This window comes from Aplidium turbinatum, chromosome 15, assembly GCF_918807975.1.
Source record: "Aplidium turbinatum chromosome 15, kaAplTurb1.1, whole genome shotgun sequence".
Lineage (NCBI taxonomy): Eukaryota > Metazoa > Chordata > Ascidiacea > Aplousobranchia > Polyclinidae > Aplidium > Aplidium turbinatum.
The window spans coordinates 6,899,558-6,920,556 of NC_137486.1; the positions used below are offsets into that span (position 1 = coordinate 6,899,558).

At 35.7% G+C, this 20,999-nt stretch overlaps 1 protein-coding gene across 1 annotated transcript in view; it reads right to left on the bottom strand.

The window, feature by feature from the left end:
• Window positions 1–1,062: 1,062 nt before the first annotated feature.
• LOC145784758 (uncharacterized) overlaps window positions 1,063–20,999 on the bottom strand; it is a 51,888-nt gene continuing 31,951 nt past the window's right edge. The window contains exons 38-64 of the mRNA XM_082596608.1: window positions 20,823–20,998; window positions 20,179–20,416; window positions 19,873–20,000; window positions 19,022–19,289; window positions 17,299–17,536; window positions 17,062–17,149; window positions 16,259–16,484; window positions 15,893–15,988; window positions 15,099–15,218; window positions 14,064–14,264; window positions 13,600–13,742; window positions 12,017–12,245; window positions 11,777–11,870; window positions 11,186–11,349; window positions 10,445–10,652; window positions 10,045–10,207; window positions 9,542–9,647; window positions 8,938–9,015; window positions 8,480–8,571; window positions 8,237–8,405; window positions 7,601–7,836; window positions 6,633–6,819; window positions 5,734–5,982; window positions 3,724–3,889; window positions 3,263–3,514; window positions 1,953–2,123; window positions 1,063–1,637 (exon numbers count right to left, since the gene is read on the bottom strand). Coding sequence (XP_082452734.1) covers window positions 1,495–1,637; window positions 1,953–2,123; window positions 3,263–3,514; window positions 3,724–3,889; window positions 5,734–5,982; window positions 6,633–6,819; window positions 7,601–7,836; window positions 8,237–8,405; window positions 8,480–8,571; window positions 8,938–9,015; window positions 9,542–9,647; window positions 10,045–10,207; window positions 10,445–10,652; window positions 11,186–11,349; window positions 11,777–11,870; window positions 12,017–12,245; window positions 13,600–13,742; window positions 14,064–14,264; window positions 15,099–15,218; window positions 15,893–15,988; window positions 16,259–16,484; window positions 17,062–17,149; window positions 17,299–17,536; window positions 19,022–19,289; window positions 19,873–20,000; window positions 20,179–20,416; window positions 20,823–20,998 — 4,629 coding nt within the window. The 3' untranslated portion in view covers window positions 1,063–1,494. The remainder of the gene's footprint in view (window positions 1,638–1,952; window positions 2,124–3,262; window positions 3,515–3,723; window positions 3,890–5,733; window positions 5,983–6,632; window positions 6,820–7,600; window positions 7,837–8,236; window positions 8,406–8,479; window positions 8,572–8,937; window positions 9,016–9,541; window positions 9,648–10,044; window positions 10,208–10,444; window positions 10,653–11,185; window positions 11,350–11,776; window positions 11,871–12,016; window positions 12,246–13,599; window positions 13,743–14,063; window positions 14,265–15,098; window positions 15,219–15,892; window positions 15,989–16,258; window positions 16,485–17,061; window positions 17,150–17,298; window positions 17,537–19,021; window positions 19,290–19,872; window positions 20,001–20,178; window positions 20,417–20,822; window position 20,999) is intronic.

Consider the following 20,999-nt stretch of genomic DNA (forward strand, 5'->3'; position numbering starts at 1 on the left):
AAACAACAAAATGCTTTGAAACAAACTTTCTCTCAAAAGCATTTGACTCAAACAAGGCAACAAATTATAAGGAACCAAGGCGGTAGACAAGCGTTACGATATGGATTTCCATCATTTCGATGTGATCCAGTGTTTCACTTTCCAAATCCGTTTTTGTTAGGTCTTCCAATAAGTCCAACTCCTTTTGGCATTCCAAGGTTCTCTAGTAGTGCCAGTGTTCTCATGGAAAGAAGCCTAAGATCGGACCAAAAATCTAAGCCAGCATGTAGACCTAGTTGGATTGATATTCACAAACCTACGAATTTATAACTCCAAAAACAACAATTGTGTTATATTTAATGTTTTAATACGTTGGATTGACATCCTAGTGTATATGCTCCAGGTGGTAGCAGTAGACTATCAAATACGAGTATATTGATAGTCATAGTTAGTTCGCAACGATTAGCCGTGATTTAAATCATAATTCTAACCCACGCTTGTTCTAATTGAAATCCATTGTTTATCAGCACTGCAATATTCGAATGCAAATAAAAAGTAATTAAAAAATGATAAAGATGTGTTGTGGGCAAGTCTTATAGCTTTTTTTTGAAGGACCGAATGCTGCTCTTTTATTTACTAAGTCACAAATGGTATTTTAGACATGAGCCAGGTCAAGTGAGAATTGGAGGGAAGCCTGCAGTAGATTTGAAAGTTAATTTCTTTTGAATGAATCATATCGGCAAAGGTATCTTCAAACAACACGTTCAGAAGAATGAGTCGTAGGCCTATTGCCTAATGCTATATGTCTTGTCAATATACATTATTGCATCAGTGGAAGAAAGTAAAATGGCGACCTGTGAAACTTTATAACCAGTCCTAAAAAGTTGACGTATTCTTTAGAGTCTTAGACGATCACACTATAGCCTGCAAACGTTATGAAGACGTTAGCATGTGGCCCGCGAAATATAATTTTCCTGTTGCCCCCCTTGTACCATTGTGAGGTGTACAGGCTAGTAGTACTGTATACATCCACTGCAATCTTGCAAAAAAAAACAACTTTTTTTCAAAACTTAATCTTTTCGATTTTGAAATAAATTGCTTTATTATGACATATACGGTTCCGTAAGGTGTTGTATTTTATACTTACTGTTATATCAATGTCAAAGTTAAGATATAGGCTACATTCCATTTAGCATAAGCTATGAAAATTAAAATGCTATACATGTGAAGTTTACAAAAGCTTTGCCATTATGTTAGTCACATTATATCCATCTACTGGCAGCCGTTTTCATTTAAAAACTGTAACAAATCGTATCTTCTGATACTTTTCCACTATACGGTAGCCTATATCTTACAAAAAAGTAAAAAACATACCTTACATTAACAACTAAACTAAACAAAATTAATTAATGTATTGACGTAAGGGCACAGTTTCAATCATTGATCAATCAAATCATCCACAAACTAGCTAGGTTGCGAAACAATTTTTTGTGTATTGGTCGTTTTGTTTTCACATTAAAGTCCAGTCACTTCAGTTTGGTTCTGATCTTGCTCTGAGAATAAACGATTTTCGAGGGAACCGTTGTCACTTGCGGCAAGGTAGGAAGCTTCATTGCCACCACGCTTCGGTATTTTGAGAATATTGAAAGCTTTCAGTCCTGAAAAATCAAATACAGCGCAACTATAAAAGATTAAACTAGCTGTTATGGATAAGTGTGATGGAGACAAAATCTGTAAACTATAAAAACGTAATTTGCAAACGAGCAGGAAAATGATTTTAGGATGAATTTAACTATATTATAAAAAATAGTCTTGCGAGTTTGAGCTGTAATTTAGTGATCTAACTTTCTTTTCCACCGCCATTTTTCTAAGATTAGTTTGTCGTTTTTCCGTTTTTTTTTGTTTTTTGTTTGCTGTACTACAGGACACTGTAGTTAATAACGCAAAGCTAAGCTATTACAAACTACAATTACCAAGCAATATCATAGAGATGAAGAAGACGATTGTCAGAGCAAACAAAGCATTCAATGCTGCTTCAGATTCAGACTTGCTCAGACTGAGCCCGAGAAATTCTGGCATTCCGACCAAACCATCAACAGGACTTGTCATCACCGATGGTATTGTGCTTGAAGGCGAAGTAGGATCTGTATGAGTAAGTGTATCCAAGTTAAGTGTTGTACAATTTACTTAGTCCAAACATACGTTCGGTCTAATGACATGCCAAATTTACATGAATGCAATTGAATGTAGGCTATGTATAAATGTATAAGGGCAGCTGAGGCAGTTAAGCGCAGTTAAGGGCAGTTGAGAGAATAATTCTGGCCCAGTGCCAAGGAAACCCGAGCCCCAAAACAAGACACCTTTAAAGGGCGGGGAAACCCAAATTAACTTTGCGAGTTTTTTGTTTCATCGTGATGTCATTGTGTACAAGTACAACATGCGTTTTAGCAATAAAAAAATCCAAATTTTGTTGTCCTCGTCTCGCTAGGCCGCTTTTGTTTGATACCCGTTTGCGAGGTCTCGTTGCGCATCAAGCTGTGATTCTGTTCGCTGTGACGTCACAAGGTACATATAGTTGTGCCCAAAAGTTTTAGACCAGACTTGATTTATGACGATTTTTGCATTACTTCAAAATACTGCATCAGATACAAGATGATGCATAAAGATGATGCAACTGAAACAATATGTGATGCAGTATTTTGAAGTAATGCAAAAATCGTCATAAGTCAAGTCTGGTCTTAAAGTTTTGGCCACAACTATATGTACCTTGTGACGTCACAGCGAACAGAATCACAGCTTGATGCGCGCGAGACCTCGCAAACAGGTATCAAACAAAAGCGGCTTTAGCGAGACGAGGAAAACAAAATTTGGATTTTTTTTTTGCTAAAACGCATGTTGTACACAGTGACATCACGATGAAACAAAAAACTCGCAAAAAGTGAATTTGGGTTTCCCCGCCCTTTAAAGAAAACAATAAGGCTCCAAAGATTATATACTTTTTTCTTTGTTTATATTCCTTCTGGGTAGATTCCGAGACCTTAAAATTTTCCTGAACAAGATCCAAAAATACCCTTGGACCCCCCTGTCAGCACTACTGTCTATGTTATCTTTCACTTTGACTGTCAACAAGACAAGTTAAGATACAACCATGTCCTCGGATACATCGCAGTGATAATGTAGTTGACAGAATGATACCATTCCATTGTGGAATAAATTCACGAAAAAGCGCAATAACTTAGGGCCTACTCATCATACTAATTTTAAGATTTTGTCACCAACTTACCGGTATTTATCCATGGCGGAGGCAACGTAACCTCTTTCTTGGAGCAGTAAGTCAGTCCTTCTTCTGGATAAGAGTTCTTCATAATATCCATGTAACAAAAAGCTGATTGTTTTGGCAATCGTGGCTTGTTTGGATCACTAAAATTAACCCAATGCATTCCAAACCTCTCGGTATATCCTGCCGCCCATTCGAAGTTGTCCATGAGAGACCATGCCGTGTAGCCAATAACGTTTACATTGTCGATTGTCATTGCTGAAATGAAGCAATCAAGAAATACTTTAGCGACGTATAGATAACAAAACAAAACCTCAGGCCAGACTTGGTGTGTTTTAGGTGATGTAGTTAATTACATTATGCAAGACAATAAGCCTGCTACCATTGACATAAAAAACAATCGAAATTGTAAAACTCAGCTTCACAGGCTTCACATTTTTCCCATTTCCATCAAATCATCTTTTTACCTTTTAAAACTTCATTGACGTAGTTGTAGTAATATTGTTTTCTCCACCAATCGTTCAGATCCTCAGAGCTACCTTCTTCTGAGAAGCCATTTTCAGTGATGAGGATTGGAGGATTGTGATATTCTTCTTTGATAAACTTCAGTAATCTCCTGATACCCCAAGGAACCTGTTAAATGTTAAAATAGCATAAAATGAAGTCTACACATCTAAATTAAAATATCTTTACTCTTTCCAAGACGGCGTTTTCTAAAAAGCAGCCCTTCTTTGTAATCATCATCATCATGTGCCGTTTCCGAGACGAAAGTTGGCTTTCAATTGCTTCCACACGTCACGTTCTTCCGCCACTCATTTTGCTTCTCCGATACTTGACAAGTGAGCCCACTGTTTTACATCATCTCTGCAAATTCGTCTCTTTCTTCCCCTGCACTTCTTTCTTTCTTGCTACAATACCTTCAATAACCAATTGATGTAGCTGTCCTGCCGATCCTCTCGAAATAGGTCTTGCGAATTTCATCTTTTGTTTTGCAAAAAGGTTTGTCCATCTATCCTGCACTCCAATTATATTTCTAATTGCTTCGTTTGGAATGTGTTTTTATATGATAATTTATTATTCTTCTATAGCACCCGAGGTGAAAAGCATTAATTTTTTTGTGAATTTTTTGTTGTTGTGTAGCACTGTAGGTCCAACTTTCACTTCCATATGACATAACTGGTTTGATATAACAAGATGATAGTCTCAGTTTGCAAATCTATATCTCTTCTCTCTTCTTGAATATTCCTTGCTTTTCCAAAATGACGCTTTTGCTTGACCAATTCTTTTTACATCATTAGTGCATTTTCCATCTTGTGTAATGAGGGACCCTAGGTATGTGTACGTGGTGACCTGTTCCAATTGTTCCCTATCAGCAATCAACCAAAGTAATAAAAAGGTCACAGAATTTGGAATTAGTTTTATGCTTTTATTTAAGAAAGCACCTTTGAACTGCATCATTTTTCACCTAATTTTGTTTGCATTAAATGAGAAGCTTTTATGCGTGTTACTAAGTATTTCTTTCACTGGATAATATCAATGTTTATTGCACCATTCACCCATTTGGCAACCTTGATACTGTTGTCTGCTATCAAAAACGTTCAGAGGTCTGCGGCCTGATAAATCGATTTAAACAAAAATGCAACAGCTATGCAAAAAAAGACAGCGTAATGTTTTCGCATTTAATAATTGTATTTTTTTATACTCAGACCTTAAACAATTATTGATCTGGTTGATATGTTGCAATAAACCATTTTACATGACCAAAGTCGGGTATAGAGTCCATTTTTTTAGCACCACCACTTTAAGCTTTTTAAACATCTAAATTTGGCTCAAAGAAAGCCAACAGTTTTTGTAGAATTCACAAAACAAAATTGTGAACAAAGTTGAATCATTTTTTATCATACATCAATATGAAGAATATACGAAACGTTGACTTATTTGTTGTGACCAACACAGAAAAATGTTTAAATTTTGAAATGGCAGCACTGACCAAGTTAGATTGAAACTTCAAATCGACTTTTCTTGGACACATATCAGAGACACAGATCATATTAACAGTCGCTTAATATTAGCAATTGCCACTAATTACTTTGTACAGTACAAATTCCAAAAAAATGCCTCTATCTAGTAACTAAATTTTAGTAAATGATCTCATTGTTTTTCAAGATTAAGATCAAACATAAAAAAGTGATCTTAGATCAAGATCAACAAAATAAAAGTGATATTCAAGATCAAGATCATGCCCACCTCTAACCACACTGCCATTTCAAAGCATTTGCATTTGTTATTCAGGTAAAGCAACAATAAAAGTATTAAACATATAAAAAAAGGAAATAAAGTAGGTTATAACTTAGATATATCCAATCACCGCAGCTCCAGCTCCACTACCATGTTTTTTTATTGTAAACTATTTAGTCCAATCGTTGCAGAGATAACAGCAATCTACAAAAAGGTTAAAGAGTAGGCTATTGTTGTACCTCTTTTAGCCAAACAGATGCAGCCTGCGGCCAGGTTTTGTCTTGTTCGGTTGAAGCTTCTCGGTCGGTAAAATAGTTTACTGCTTGGATGGAGTTGATATCAAAGGAATGTGACGCCAAGTCAGTCGTGTAATGATTCAATCCAAAGAAATCGGATGTTCCCAATATCAGAGCCTTTTCATCATTAGTGAAGCTAGGGAGTCGTGATGTAACTTCGCCTTGAGCTGCACTTCGTTCATTCACATACGTCTAAAGGAATGGAAGGAAAGAAATAGGCTACCCAAAATGTGATTTTTGTTGTTGCTTAGTGTCTAATTGGTAAGGTAAGTTAATTTGCTACATTATCATACGACGAGTTATGCTATAAAATACTAAAGTATGAGTTAAATCATTTCTTTTTGCATTCATAAACAAATTGCTCCCAATTCTTTCTTTTGGCAAGACAGTGATGCAACTTCTGCTTCTATTGGTAGTTTTATCCGACTTTTCGTATTTTTGTAACTTTATAAACACATAAAAAGAAGGCTTGCATTGTAACAATTGTGGCCTCTCAGTGATCCATTTTGTTCATTGAATTTTCCATAAAGTATCCTAACACAATGTAGGCTACTGTACTGTGTGTTGTCGCAGTGAGTGCAAATTAAAACGGAATTGTTTTTATTATCAAAAATATTCCTTTTAAACTTTATTAGGATATTATTATAAAAAAATATTTTGCTATTGGCTTTAAAGATGGTTATAGGCCCAGAAAAACTGGGTTGGCTAAAGTCATCAAAAGATAACATCTAGAAATTCAAAATTAATAGAATGGCCTAACTTAATTTGGAAAGATTGTAATTATTATGCAACCAATTTTTGAGGTAAAATAGCCAAGTTGTTGTAGCATAGCCTACACTTACCTTCATCACTTCAGGGTAATCCCCTTTATAAATTGGATGCATGAACCATCCCAGATAGAATTGCATGACGCGGTCTGTGGCATCATAATCGGCTTCTCTGTACATATTTCTAGGCTCATGCCAATCTGAATTGCAGGTGATTCCAATTATCCCTCCCTGGGCTTTTCGGTATGTTTCATCATACAAACTGTGGTAAAAATAAATAATGTAATACCGGTATCTTTGCTTTGAACGGAGCCTTCTCTGTATTACATTGTTACATTCAAAATGTGAAGTAGGAGCAACGGCGTTGCTGAAGAAGGAAAAAGAAGGAACCCCTCCGCGAAAGCAATGGCAGAAGGACCAAATGGATTGGTCTTGAATTCAAATTTTCCTCTAAAGTATCTTGCTTTATGGCTCAAACTTCTCTTCAGGAGCAACAACGACTGTTATTGTTCCTGCCCTAGCTTCGTTACTGAGTAGAAGAAATAGAAATAAATGGATACAACAAGCAAAATTTGAACAAAAAAAAAAAAAGTTGATAAGTTTCTTAAGAAAAATTCTTTTAAAGCCATGTAGATATATCCTACTTAAATACTTCAGGTATAACCACGTTGTAGAACACCAAGAAACACTCTCGTACACAGCAGCCAGTGCAACAAAACCATACGATAAAAAGCTACTTAACATATGATAAAACTTCCCCTTGTCACTTATTGTGCATTGAAATTTCCTGACGAGGATTCTATAAAAGCCATTTTTGTTTGAATTAAAATAAAACTACACTTTGTTGTATAACTTTTTAAGTTAAATATTGGGCAGGCTTGCAACAGGGCAAACTCTTGGATATTGCACTTTGTATTGCAATCAACGAAAAAGACTGATTAATAGAAGAGGTAATTTTGAATTTTTTGATTGATTTGTTTTCAATACAAAACTAAGCAAAAAAAAAACTTATTTATAGTCAATATAGCAAAAGCATGACTCACTGATATGCTTTAGCGTGGGCAAGCAAAACATGGTGACCTGCCATGTATTCTGATCTTCCTGGATCTTTCAAATTCGGGGCATGAGAGCCTAAAGAGTATCCCAGAACAGTGAAGACCCATGGTTCATTGAATGTTATCCATCTCTTTACACGGTCTCCAAATTCTCTAAAGCAAACATCGGCATAGGTTTCAAATAAATCGATAATTTCCTTTCCTGGCCATCCTCCAAATTCAAGCTAAAGACAAAATGAAATCAGTGATACTGGTAAGCAATTGTGAAGCATGTTTTTCCGAAAAGTTTTTTTTTTTTTTATCATGCTATAAACCTACAATAGACATAAACAAAACAATGTTTGTTTTATCTAGAGAACCATAGTAGCATATAGAAGACAGACCGGGTAAAAGAAGAGCAGCTATATAGGCTACTTACCAGTAAAACATGCTTTTAATAACGTTGTAGCCTACGGTCAGTGTGACAGTGATTGACATTTTTTTCTTGAACGTGAGTACAGAATTTATTTGATGTAGAATAAATTTTTACAAAATAAACAAAAATCGAGAGTTCATACGCAGCAGGCAATTACGCAAAATTTTGAAGCAGCAACTGCGACAAATTTTGTACACCACAACCAATACCTGCAACGTCAAAGGTAAATCCCAATGGTAAAGAGTAACCATGGGTTCAATTCCCGCTCTAAGGAGTCCATCAATCAAAGAATTATAATATCCAACAGCTTCCGTGTTTAGATCACCCGGATTAGTATATCGACCAGTGGGAAGGATTCTTGGCCATGATAAACTGAATCTGTAAAAATGAGGGAAAACGTTATTATTGAAAAAATCAAACAAACTACTTTTCAGCAATAATAAGCTTTTTACCTGTAATGTGTCGCACCAAGTCTCCTTATCAGGTCCACGTCAACTAAGGCTTTATTGTAGCTGTCACAAGCTATGTCTCCAGTGTCTCCATCCTAAAATATAATATCAGTTTCATCCGATCATCATGTATAAAAACGCAAAAAATTGAGTCAGTGAATGTGTTCAAATGCGCATAACTATATTAGCTTACACGGTTATCTACGGTTTCAAATATCCAAGAATTAAACTTGTCGTTTTCCTCGATATCTACGATACGCAGTTCGAAAAAAATATACATATTTCCAAAAGTTGTTTTTGTTAATACTAGAATGCGTAGTTTTGGTTCATAGGTTGTACGTTTCTAACGTTTTACGTTAATTTTGTTGCAGTTTACAAGGTGCTTGGAAGCTACTTTTCTACTAACGCTGCTGCGGTTACGACACAACTTTAAAAATAAACTTTGTGCAAAAGTTGCTTACCGCAACCAAACCAGGAGTGTGCGACGTTTGATCCCATATCCCCAAACCTTTTTTGTCGCTATTCCAAGCTCCTTCAATCTGATGAAGTGATAATGTATTTCATGGTAATGGGTTTAAAAAATTCGTCTTCACGAAATTTGTTTCAAATGAAGTACCTACTGAAAAGTTCCATGAACATAATCTTCGCCGTGTGCTTATCCCAATCAGCCAAAGTTGTTACCCAGAGAGCAAAATGTGTCATTTTACATTAATTCAACGTCAGCAGACATTCGTCGTCGTCTAGCAGACATTGAATCAATTTAAAAATGACAGATTTTGATGTCTGGGTAGTTTTGGATTGCTTAACGTTTGGTGAAGGCAAAATAATATAAAAAAGAAAAGTTTGCCTGTTGGGAGAGCAATTGCACTATGGAACAACTTTCCCTGCAAGCATTCGAATAAAGAAAATCATCTGCATCGAGCAAAAGTTCCTCTTATGAATCTCCTTGCATAATTACATCATTGATTATACTTCATACATGTAAAAATTAACGTATTATGTCTATATACGGTAAATTATAGTAACAACATACTGTAGGTAAGCTATGCTTTTTTAATTTAGTACCTGATATGATGATGTAGCGACAGCCCATATAAAATTTTCCGGAAAATTGCCGGTAATTCTTTCATCTCTTTCCACGACGGGAAATCCATTATTTTGAATTATTTGACTACGAAAATAATTTTTTATAAGTTTTGTGATATTTAGATCAACTTCTTTTCAAACCATGCCAACTCCTCTTCATTGAAGATCTATGAAGGTACTTGCTTTTTTAAAGATGTAATTACAATAGAGCTTCGGTAGAGAGTTTGTCTTGTTGAACCATAGGCATACGAAGCCGAGCAACGTGATCAAGTTTAACATCTTCAAGTTTATTACATTTACATAAAAATAAAACTACGCAACAAATAATTACAATAGATCATATCAAACAGAATATCTATTTAAGCACAATATTACAAATGTTTATGAGTCTTATTGACATCTATGCACTATATCATGTTTTATAGTGATATTCGCAGATAGTTTCAAAAAAGATCATTTTCCTTTACGGTTCTGGTATTTACTTGTAAAACAAGGAAGATCGTTTTGGTGTTCTGGGTCTTGCGTCATCATCAAAATCTACTTCAAACAGACCAAACCGAGGCCCAAAACCAGAATTCCACTCGAAGTTGTCCATTAAAGACCAAGCTGTGTAGCCTCTCAAATCTACTCCATCAAGTTGTTGGGCTGAGGATATTTATTTCAATGTAATGTAGGCCTACTACAATAAAAATCGATCGCTAATTAGTCATTTTTTAAATTCTATTTTAACTTTCATGTCCACTGTGAAAAAGAGTCTAGCCTATAATTTGCTTCAAGTTTTTACCGAGTACGTACTGTAAGTTGGTATAAAACACATTTCGGCCATTTCCAATTTTGATTTTAAATTTTTTGACGTTAAGCCGAAGACAAATTTCAGCGTACCTTTTAGAGCTTCATTTATGTAAGCTTTGTAGAAATATACTCGGATCTCGTCGTCTACGGTTGGTGAGCTAGTCCCAACACCGTTTTCTGTGATGTAGATTGGAGGATGATCGTATTCCCGGTCTATCCAATTCAGCAAACGACGCATCCCCCAAGGTACTACTTGCAGCCAATCAGGATAGCCTTGCGTGGCTCCTGGCACAGATTCCTAAGAAGAAAAATCTTAGACTGAACGTGTGTAAAATATTAACGTGTGTATATTATTATATTATATGTGTGTAAAATAAAACGTGTGTAAAATATTATATGCTTAAACTAAGCATGCTAAGCAGACCAACAGTTAAAGAAGTAAAAGCTGAAACATGTCACAAGATGTCATCAAATGATGCAATTGTTGATTAGTTTTAGAAAATCCTTCATCACTGTAGATTTGTTATGATGAAATAGAAAAATCCAAGCATTTTGTTGAACCAACGACTTAAAACAATATTAACATTTAACTTTTGCATTTTATCAGTGCATTCCGAACTCTTCTATACGTCAAACTTTTGTATGATTTGTCAACTCATGACAACGTCATTACTACTCAATGTTGATTGGATGGCATATTTAGACTTAATTTACGTCAACCACTAAGAGAAGTTATATATCATTTACTCCAAATTATCCTTCTAAATCAAAACACAAGATGATCTTATAGGAATAATAATGAAAGAGCCATGTTGTTCCATCGTCACTTACTTCATGAGTATCCCTATCGAATTCGTAACTGGCTGGGTTGTTTGGCTTTGTTGCATGGCTTACTATTCTTGTTGTGTATCCGTTCAGAGCAAAAAAATCAAAGGATCCAGCTATTTCTTTCTTTTCATCCTCAGTAAACACGGGTAAACGGGACACATCCAAGCCTAAAAAGTAGTTACGTTTATCACCAACTTATAATGTCAGTTCACGTTATTGGCGCGTAATCAGATTAATGTCAAAGTAAACAATAGCCTAAAAGTTAGTAGCCTATTAAATTGTGACTTTTGGCTGTGTTTTCGTTCTTCTTCTTCTTCGTTTGAACCTTCTTAGCCACTCCAGGGGTGAAGGGGCTCTGCTCTTTACCACCCTTGAGCAGAGGCTTGGTCTAGATATTTGGGTATGAGTCAAGCAGCTACTGAATTGATTCGTCATCCAGTTCACGCAGACCACGCACACCATTTGGCGTATGGTATGGCGCAGTTGCAGATGGTGTGGTCTGCGGTTTGTTCCTTTTTACCACACTCACAGATCGCTGAAAGAGCTATCTCCCTTCTTTTGTCTACTAATATCAATTAACATGGTTTTGATTACCTTGCGCTTTGCTTTTGTTCGCAACCTGCTCTTTGACAACTCTTGGGTAATCTCCATTTTTAAATATTGGGTGAGCAAACCAACCCAAAATAGACTGAAAAAAAGAATGACGTTAAGACAGAAATGTTATTTTACTGTGAGAGTAACATATCGTATGTTCTATGCATAGACTTACATGCTATAAAATATTGCCACTAAAAATATTTTAACAAAAAAAAAATCATACTGTAAGCAACGAACCTGTAGCATTCGGTCAGCTGCGGCAACATCCTCAGGTTTGTTTGGATCTTTCGGTTCTGCCCATTCAGTGCTCATTGTCATCCCGACTCTTCCACCTTGAGAGGACTTGTATAGGCGCTCATACGTTCGGTACGCTTTTGCGTGTGCTCTGATGATGTTGTGGCCTGCCAGGTAAGGGGCGGTTCCTTGCTGATCGTCCACACCTGGAGCGAAAACTCCGATTCCATATCTGCAGACCCAGGTGCAAGAAAATCAATCGGTTGTCAAGACACATTTACAAATTTTGATTGGAAAGATTAGCTTTATGTTTGAGGAATCACAAAGTCTGAAAATTTTGAAGCTCTTAATGTGCAAACAGGGCTATCAAAAATATGATTTGGGTCCGGTACCAACATCATATCAAAGCTTCAAAAACACGACTTTCAAAAAAGAAAAAGTCCAACTCCTAATAAACAAACAACTACGGAAGGAACAATGCGAAATTGATGTTGTAAAATTATCAGGAAATAATTCCCAATAGCTGGAACTTGCTAAAAAATGAAAGATAAAAAAACGAATTTAATGCAATCGCTTATAGAAAAAACACGCAGAGCTTTCTTCAAGCTCCCTTTCTCTGAAAAGTTTCGGGACCTTTAACATTATTCCAGGCCCGCATTTAAAAGTACTTTCCGGATTCCTTGCCAACGCTACCGGATACAAATAAAATAAAAGAAAACTTGTGTGAAATGCATTTCAGTCGATCAAGGCATGTCACCTAATTTGGCGTATAAGCGTAAATAGCAGTAGACTCATCCTTTTTCCACAAAATTTACAGAAGTGTGCATTTGCATACTCGTATAAGGCACAGAATCACTTAGTCTGCGGTACCGGTACTACTGTATAGAAAAGCGCGACACTACGCAAGGTCAGAGGGACCTATACAGGCTACGGAGAGCTTGTCAACGTGTGGATTTGCAAAAAGAGTTGAAGTTGATGTAATTTTGATTTTGAACTGTCAGCTAAATATGTAGCCTATTTTATATCTCTTTGAAGCGATAGTTTTGAGAAACCACATTGCACAGTGTGATCACAAAATCTCAAACCATTGCAAAATTTCCAGTTTCAAAGCTGGAAAATGACGAACCTTTCCAGTTGCAGCGTTGACAGGTGCATTTTGGATTTCCAAGTGCAAATGCACAAGTGCAAATTTTAGCTCAATATTATTACGCCAACCGTGGTACAAAAGTAGCCCAATATAAAAAAAATATTCACAAAAACTATGTTTATCAACTACGACTCAGACTATCAACTTATACCAGTGATATTGACTGCTATTAAACGTAACAATTTGACCTTCAACCAGATTTGCAGCTTGCACGCTGGCATAGCCAATGTAGGGCTAATATAAGTCACTTTGAGCAGGTAATCGGTAAATATCTATATTAAAAAATCCATACTTAAAATATCATGACTGAAAAATATCCACCCGGAAAATATTCACTTAGAAAGTATTCCTTCTCTTAAAAGAATAAAGATATTTTTCGTATGGATATTTTCTGTATGAATTTTTACCTATACATTTCCATAAGTAAGGCTTTACTTACCCTAACCAAGTTATGACGTATGGTTCGTTAAAGGTTATCCAAAACTTGACTCTGTTTCCGAAAGTTTTGAAGCAAAAGTCCGCATAATCATTGAAATGCTCAATAACTGTGTCATTCATTAATCCACCTACGTCTTCCAAAGCCTACGGTTGAACAAAGTTACGTATTGTAGTTCTTATTGCAGGTTAGTATACCACTGAGTTGGAATTGATAACCAACTTATGTGTGTAAAGTTAGTATGCTGTAGAAGATTTAAAAGTTTTAATAATAATTTTAAAAATACTGATTCAAAAGTTTTAATAAGAAGAACACAGAAACAAAACACATAAGAAGCGTGAGAAAATCAGAGCAATTTAAAACTCCCATCTAATGCAGGCCTAGAAAACAGCACAACAACAATATAGCTTCATGTCAACGCAACTTTATTTAAACATTTCAAAATTGATAAAATTGCAAGTATTAACCTGAGGCAAGTCCCAATGGTAAAGGGTGGCCACGGGTTCAATTCCAGCTTCGATCAGCGCATCAATAAGGTGATTATAATAATCAATGCCAGGTTGATTTATTGTAGACTTTGTTCCATCAGGAAATATCCGTGTCCATGCAATGGAAAATCTGTACTGATGAACTCCAAGGGTTTTAATCAAGTTTACATCTTCGTTTACCTGCCATGAAAAAAAAACAACAACTAACAATTACGGTCAAAATTGCACACAATTAAAACGTTTTCTTTAGCGTTCAGTTATGTAATTCGACATACATTTAAAGAAGATTTTTTAATTTTCCACTTAGCCTCAAGATGTGTTGGAAATATTCATCAACATGATACTGCGTGAATGCTTTGAAAAAAACACCTCATTTCAAATGGAATCGAAATAATTGCACGAGTAGCTGTGACATTTCAGCCATGAATACCAGCATATAACCTCTTGATGATGAAGATATATCTTCCACTTTTGGCTGCATGAATTGGAAGTGTTGACATTCTTTGTGAAAAACAAAGTCTCAACTTGGCACAAAGCATTTATCAAAGTGTTCCTTTTTCATAAATGTTTCTTTTTTTTCAATTTTCTAAATTGCCTCATTATAGAGTCCTAAAACAACTGCCCAACGTGAAGGAATTCCAACGATTAATTGCCCAAGACAACTGGTTGATCCTGATGTTTCGGGATGAAGACCAGGCTTTTTTAAAGCAAAATAGAGAGGGAGAAGAGAAAGAGACAGAAAGAGTAAGACAGAAAGAGTGAGAAAGAGTGAGAGCCCTTATAGAATTTAAATCTTAGTTATATCTACTAAAAATAGATCAAATATACAGTTTCTATTCCCGCAAAACCTTAACAGACTGTTTCATTCTCATTAGGATTATCAGAAGATTCTTATTCAAGTAAAATACTAAAATTGTATTGAGCCTATTGTGTTATAAAAAATAGTCTACACTTTCCGCACAAGGTCAGCATTGATTGTGAAATCCTTGTCACTATTCAACTGCTCTGTTTCACCTTGTGATAACTGTCGCAAGCCACGTTTCCGGTTTGACCATTGGCTATTTTATTTGGTGTATGCGAAAACCGATCCCAGATGCTTTCACCTTTTCCATCCGCATTCCATCCTCCTTCAATCTAGCAAAAGTTAATAAAAGTGAAAGTCACGTAAAACCATGAATTGTAAAGCAGTGAGATTTGCTTCATTTGGTGTAAAACTAACAAGATGTTTGACGAAGATGAACACTACAAAAACTGGCTATTTTTTCGACCTAAGTATATTTCCTAAGTCAATAAAATTGATCAGCAAGTAAGAACAAATAATTCTTTTTTACGTTTGTACGTCAGCGATTCTTTAAAACAATAGGAGGTTCTTACTTCTAATAAAATGCAGTAGTTGTCAGACGAGCTTTCAAACATTTGCTGTTATATGCCTCATGTCGAAGGTAAGTAAATGACGGATTTTGCTGTCTGGGTAATTACAGTAGGCCTATCTAAACTACACTTTTGATTGCAGTGACGTAGCTAGAAACAAAGTTTTAGGGGAGCAAAGCAATTGTGGGGGGGGGGAGGGGGGAGATATTTTAATGTTTGAAATAAAGAGTTTGCTAATAAAAAAATATAGCTATTGCATGCAGTCGAACATTTATGATGTTTTCAGTATCCATTCATGAATCGTTATTCAACATGTTACAAAATGTCAATCATTGTAACAGTGTTAAAAACATATTTTTTTGGGGGAAGATATAATTTTGGGGGGTCCATTGCTCTCCCAAGTCCCTCCTTCGTGGGTACGTCGCTGATTGCAATACCTGATAAGCTGATGTAGAAACGCTCCATTTAAATGTTTTCGGGAATGTTCCATGAAGAAATTTATTTATATCTCGTTGATGTAAATTGCTGAACTCCTGAAAAATAATTATAACGTCTACAAATTGCATAATAAATTTGATTCTTCAAATTCTGCTATTCAACCAACTTTTTTTCTGAAAACTGTAATCGCCTTGATCTCAAATAGACCGATAGCATGGTATAGAAGAGTACTCCCTGAGCACATGTGTTTCTACCTTGGTTTCCGATTCGAAAATCAAATGACGAATGCTATTGCTATTCAAATGAGGTGACAGGACACAATTCAAGTAAGTTGTAAATCACAAATTATATTTTCTATTTCTTACTTTCCAAACGGAAACACTAGCTTGTGATGGATAGTTTGACTCGGAAAGCATGGTGAAGTTTGATGGAACACTGAAGGTTGTCTGCAAAGTTTTGATAGGTTGCAAATCAATTAGCTGATCAGTTGGGAATCCGTTTTGATTTACTATGGATTTGAAAGAATTACCGAAAGATGTCAATGTTCGAGATCTGGAGGGTAGAGAAAAGTCAACATGGTAGAGACCATACCTGGAAAACGAAATGTATTTTAACTGTGATAAATTCGCAGTGAGTGTAGAGACTAATTTTGAGTGAATTAATGCAATAATTCAGTTTTATAGTATACTTAAATTTAAGTGGAATATGGCGTAGTGGACAATGCGCTCGCTTTCCGATGTTGCAAGCTGATTTCGACACTCTAGTAGTGGAAAAATACCACTCACCTTTTTCCAATCTAACCAACATGTACAGTAATAAACTGTTGAGAAGGGGCGATCTTCCTGACGTCAGCACAACCTGACTATACTTACTATAAAACAACGAGCATTGTTTTTCGCTAACCATACCTCATGGGCGAAGCACGTGTCTATCGTTGTCAATTGTGGCTACACTCGACTGCCGAGAAACACATGTAATAAATTGGGTGGGAGTCGTTGCTGACGGTAAGACGGCCTCGAATAATAAACTTCATACTTTACTCTCATAAGTGTCAAATATTTATAACAACGCGAGCCTTATCTTTTCATTACCTGATGTCTAGTAACTGAATATGAGACCTCTACAATTGACGAATCAAAAAAACTGCATGACAAATTATATTTGGTACCTTGCATTATAACCCAAATTCCATTCAAATCCGTCGAGAAACGATCTGGCAACATATCCAATTAAATTGACCCCGTCCAACAAAACAGCTGTAAATAAACGGAATCAAGCAATGGATTGAAATCATGTTACATCCAATTTTTCTTCACTTTCAAATCCAAACATTACAATTTATCATTTTTTTCATTTCACACAAACAACTGACAATTAAAATAAATTATCAAAACAAAATCTTTACATTTTAAAGCTTCGTTGATATATTGCCGTTTCACTTGTAACATATCCACATTTCCTAACTTTCCTGATTCTTCGGAATCAGGAAGCCCACTTGCAGCTATGAGTAGAGGGACATCTTGTCCGTATTTCTTTGTAATCCACTTTAAAACTTTTCTTAGACCAGTTGGATTAGCTTTAATTAAAGGATCTGCTGTAGCTGGCCAAGTTATATCTTTCCTTCCAGATGGACCAGCACGAACCTGAATGAATAGTGAGCCATAAAGATTAATTATTTTTTAACGCAGAACAGAAGAAGAAATGCGTGAATAATTTTGTTTATTGTAGCCTACAGTAAATGTAGCCTACTCCCTGCTTATTCATCTACAAGCCAAAGGAAATACTGTAGTAGCCTACGTAAATAAATACAACTAGTCATATGCTTTAGCTGCAGCTTAGTGATGGGTTTTCAATGTAGGGATAGTTAATTGTTCTGTTGTCCGCCATTCATTTTATTGGTTGAGTCAATGCATCAAGCTGTGACAATCATTAATTTTTCGCTGCGGTGTAAAAATAATGTTTTTTTTAGTTTTTGTTTGCACATCTTTGGTTTTCTATTTTTGATTTTGCTGCTTTTGATTACATAATTTTGCCTTTGTTTCTTTTTGTGTAGCCTACAGACACCACTGAGCAACATCACAGCATTCAAACATTATAAAAACAAAATAGCAAACGTTTTCGGTTATCCATCTAGCCATTAAAAAAGTGAACTAATTGTTATTAAAAGTGAACTAATTTTACATTAAACAAAAATATAATTTAATATAAACATTTGAGTCTCTTCAAAATTGTTTTTATCATTTTAAATTGTGGGTTGTTGTCCAGTTATGTCTGTTTATGGTTACAAAATAATCTCTCTACCCAAATTGCATTTTGTGTTCAGGCATGGCTACCTGGAGATGTGGTCTAATTCATCACATTTTGCACCTGTCACCTTATCACCTGCGCAAGACAGTAAAGAAGACGTTAAAATATAATTTTTAGAAAAACTCATTGAGATTGTCACCAAAAATTTGCAAAATCTGGGAAAATCTGCAGAATGTGACAAATCAGGCCGCATCTTTAGTTAACCATGGTTCAAGAAAGAGAAAAAAGGAAAAAAATAGTCGGTTAGCATGTTTCCTACCAACATTTAAAGGCGATTAGAATCAAACACATGGCCTACTTATGTAGGCCTGCAAACATCCGATCAAGGCTGTTCACAATCACCCCTATGGGCAGGGAAATGTTCAAGGGTTCTGTCCTTAATAGCCTATATTTTGAATTAGCATTTCTAAAGTCACACGTCACAATGTACATTTTCTGTAAATACGTCAATCGCATAGATGGTTTATGAATTTTTTCATGTTAAAGATTTTGGATGTCCTCTCAGTTGCATGGTGTTGGCCCTTGTCTAGATATAACGCTATCTTTTTTGTAGGATATACTGAGGTTGTTTCATTATTCTGTTGTTGCAATAGTGAGTACTATACAAAATGTCTACAGCAAAATGATGATTGGCTACCAGAAAAAATATTTTCTGAAGCATTCAAAAGTTAAAAAAGTACTTGGTAGCTGATTTCATAAAATATAGATTAGGCTACATCTTTGATGTAATTTTTGCAAACAAAAAGAAACAAATTTTGTTTTATATTGTGTATAAAAAAAAATGTTTGCAACTCAAAACGACGACGCCAGCGTGTACTTACGAGGTCTGTAGTGTAATGACTGAGAGCGAAAAAGTCGTAAGTCCCTGCCAATTCTATCATTTCATCTTCAGTGAAAGCAGTCATGAAATCAGAATATAACTCAAGCATGGACTGTGGGAAATTACCGGTTACAACCGGATCTGCAAACCAGCTGATGGAATCAACCAACCACTGTTCGCTAGCGGTATGGTCAGCTTGAATGGATGGGTTGTTTGGCTTCGCCCAATTAGCGACCAATGACAAACCGACTTTTCCTCCAGTAGTAAGTCTGCACAAGTGAAAAGTGAATTTTGTTTAGATGATAATTTACCTTGTCATGTGCATTAATTTGTTTTTAATTTGTACTGACAATATCTTCAGTACTTTGGGATTGCAATCACTTGTTGATGACACAAATATCACAAATTACAAATCATTACTATTTCTACCGGCAATGATATGAATAAATTTACCGCTTTCAAGTACCCTTACAAAAGTGTTCATACACATTACACAAACTGTACGTGCAAATAACATTTTTGATTATTGCATAAAATATAACAACTTGAAAGTACATTTTTACTGCATGTAGCTTAAATGGACAGGGCTTGCTAGTAACATTGTAAAGTTTGCTAAACCTCAATTTGGTCATCCACCAAGCATGCAAAGGGCAATAATAGTTATCAAGTTTACGAACTTAGGTTGATAACTAATGTACAAACAACGGCAAGCGTTTTGAGATACCGCTTGCTGGAAAAAGAATATAGTTTATAACGTGAAGGTCTTATCAATTTCCAAGTTTACAATCGGTTTATTCAGCTGATAAGTAAAAAACCTAAGGTTATGTTCTTATCAATCTACAGTTAAGCTACCTGAAAGTATTGTTGAATGATCTCCATGCTCTGGCATGAGCTAACAGCATATTTCTCGAGGCCTGTAAAGTTAGAGTTATATTTGTATATCCAGGAGGCCAATGACCAAAGAGGTACCCTTCATGCACCTGCAAAGGATAATGGTCATTTTGAGTGAAAATATATTTGTTGCTGAAAATAAATTTACAACAAGGTGAGAAATTATTTAGGCCTACAATTACTTTTAAACGACTTCGGTTTAATCGCTGCATTTGATTATGAAAACACGTTTAATCATCAATGGAAAAAAATTGCAACATAGTGAACCTCATCAAGTGGTGCAGCAATTGTTATCCAATATTGAACATATTGTCCAAAACTATTGAAGCATCTGTTTGCATGATCGACAAACTGATCAATAGTCTGCTCATCAAGCCAACCACCAGTGTCTTGTATAGATTGGGGAAGGTCAAAGTGATACAAATCAGCTATTATTGATACTCCTCTTGCGTTCAGTGCTTCAAACAAATCGATGTAGTATTGAACACCAGCTGTGTCCATCATTCTGAAACAAACCATGTTTGAACTTTTAACGTTACTGCAATGCAAGAATTAACAAAAACTCAATTTTGTTATTGGAAAATAGTCTTATCATTACATAAAATGCCTTTAACGTTGTGCCTTTGTGTAACTATAAAATAGTTTTATTGAATTTTCTCTAAAATGTATTGAATGAGTGTATTGTAATGGCAAGTAAAGGTGTAAAAAATGAATAGGCATAGTTACTGAAGAAAACGAAGCCGAGAGAAAGGAGATGGCTACCCTACATGGTGCCGAAGGTTTTGTACAATAAAAACCTTATCTTCTCATCCCCGACACCGGGTCTCAAGTATGGGGACCACCTTTCCCTCAATGGCAGTTGAAAAATAATAACTTTCAAAAAAGTCGACAAGGCGAAGTTTTATATTTACCTTGTCCAAGATATAGATACTCGGTAATACTTTACTCCAAGATCAACCAACAAGTCCACATCTGATCTCCAAAGATGAAATTGATCTGCGGCAACGTCACCGTTATCACCACCGTTGCTGTGAGTCCAATTATCCCAAATGCTCTCCTCTGATTTGTTTAGGTACCCACCCTCAATC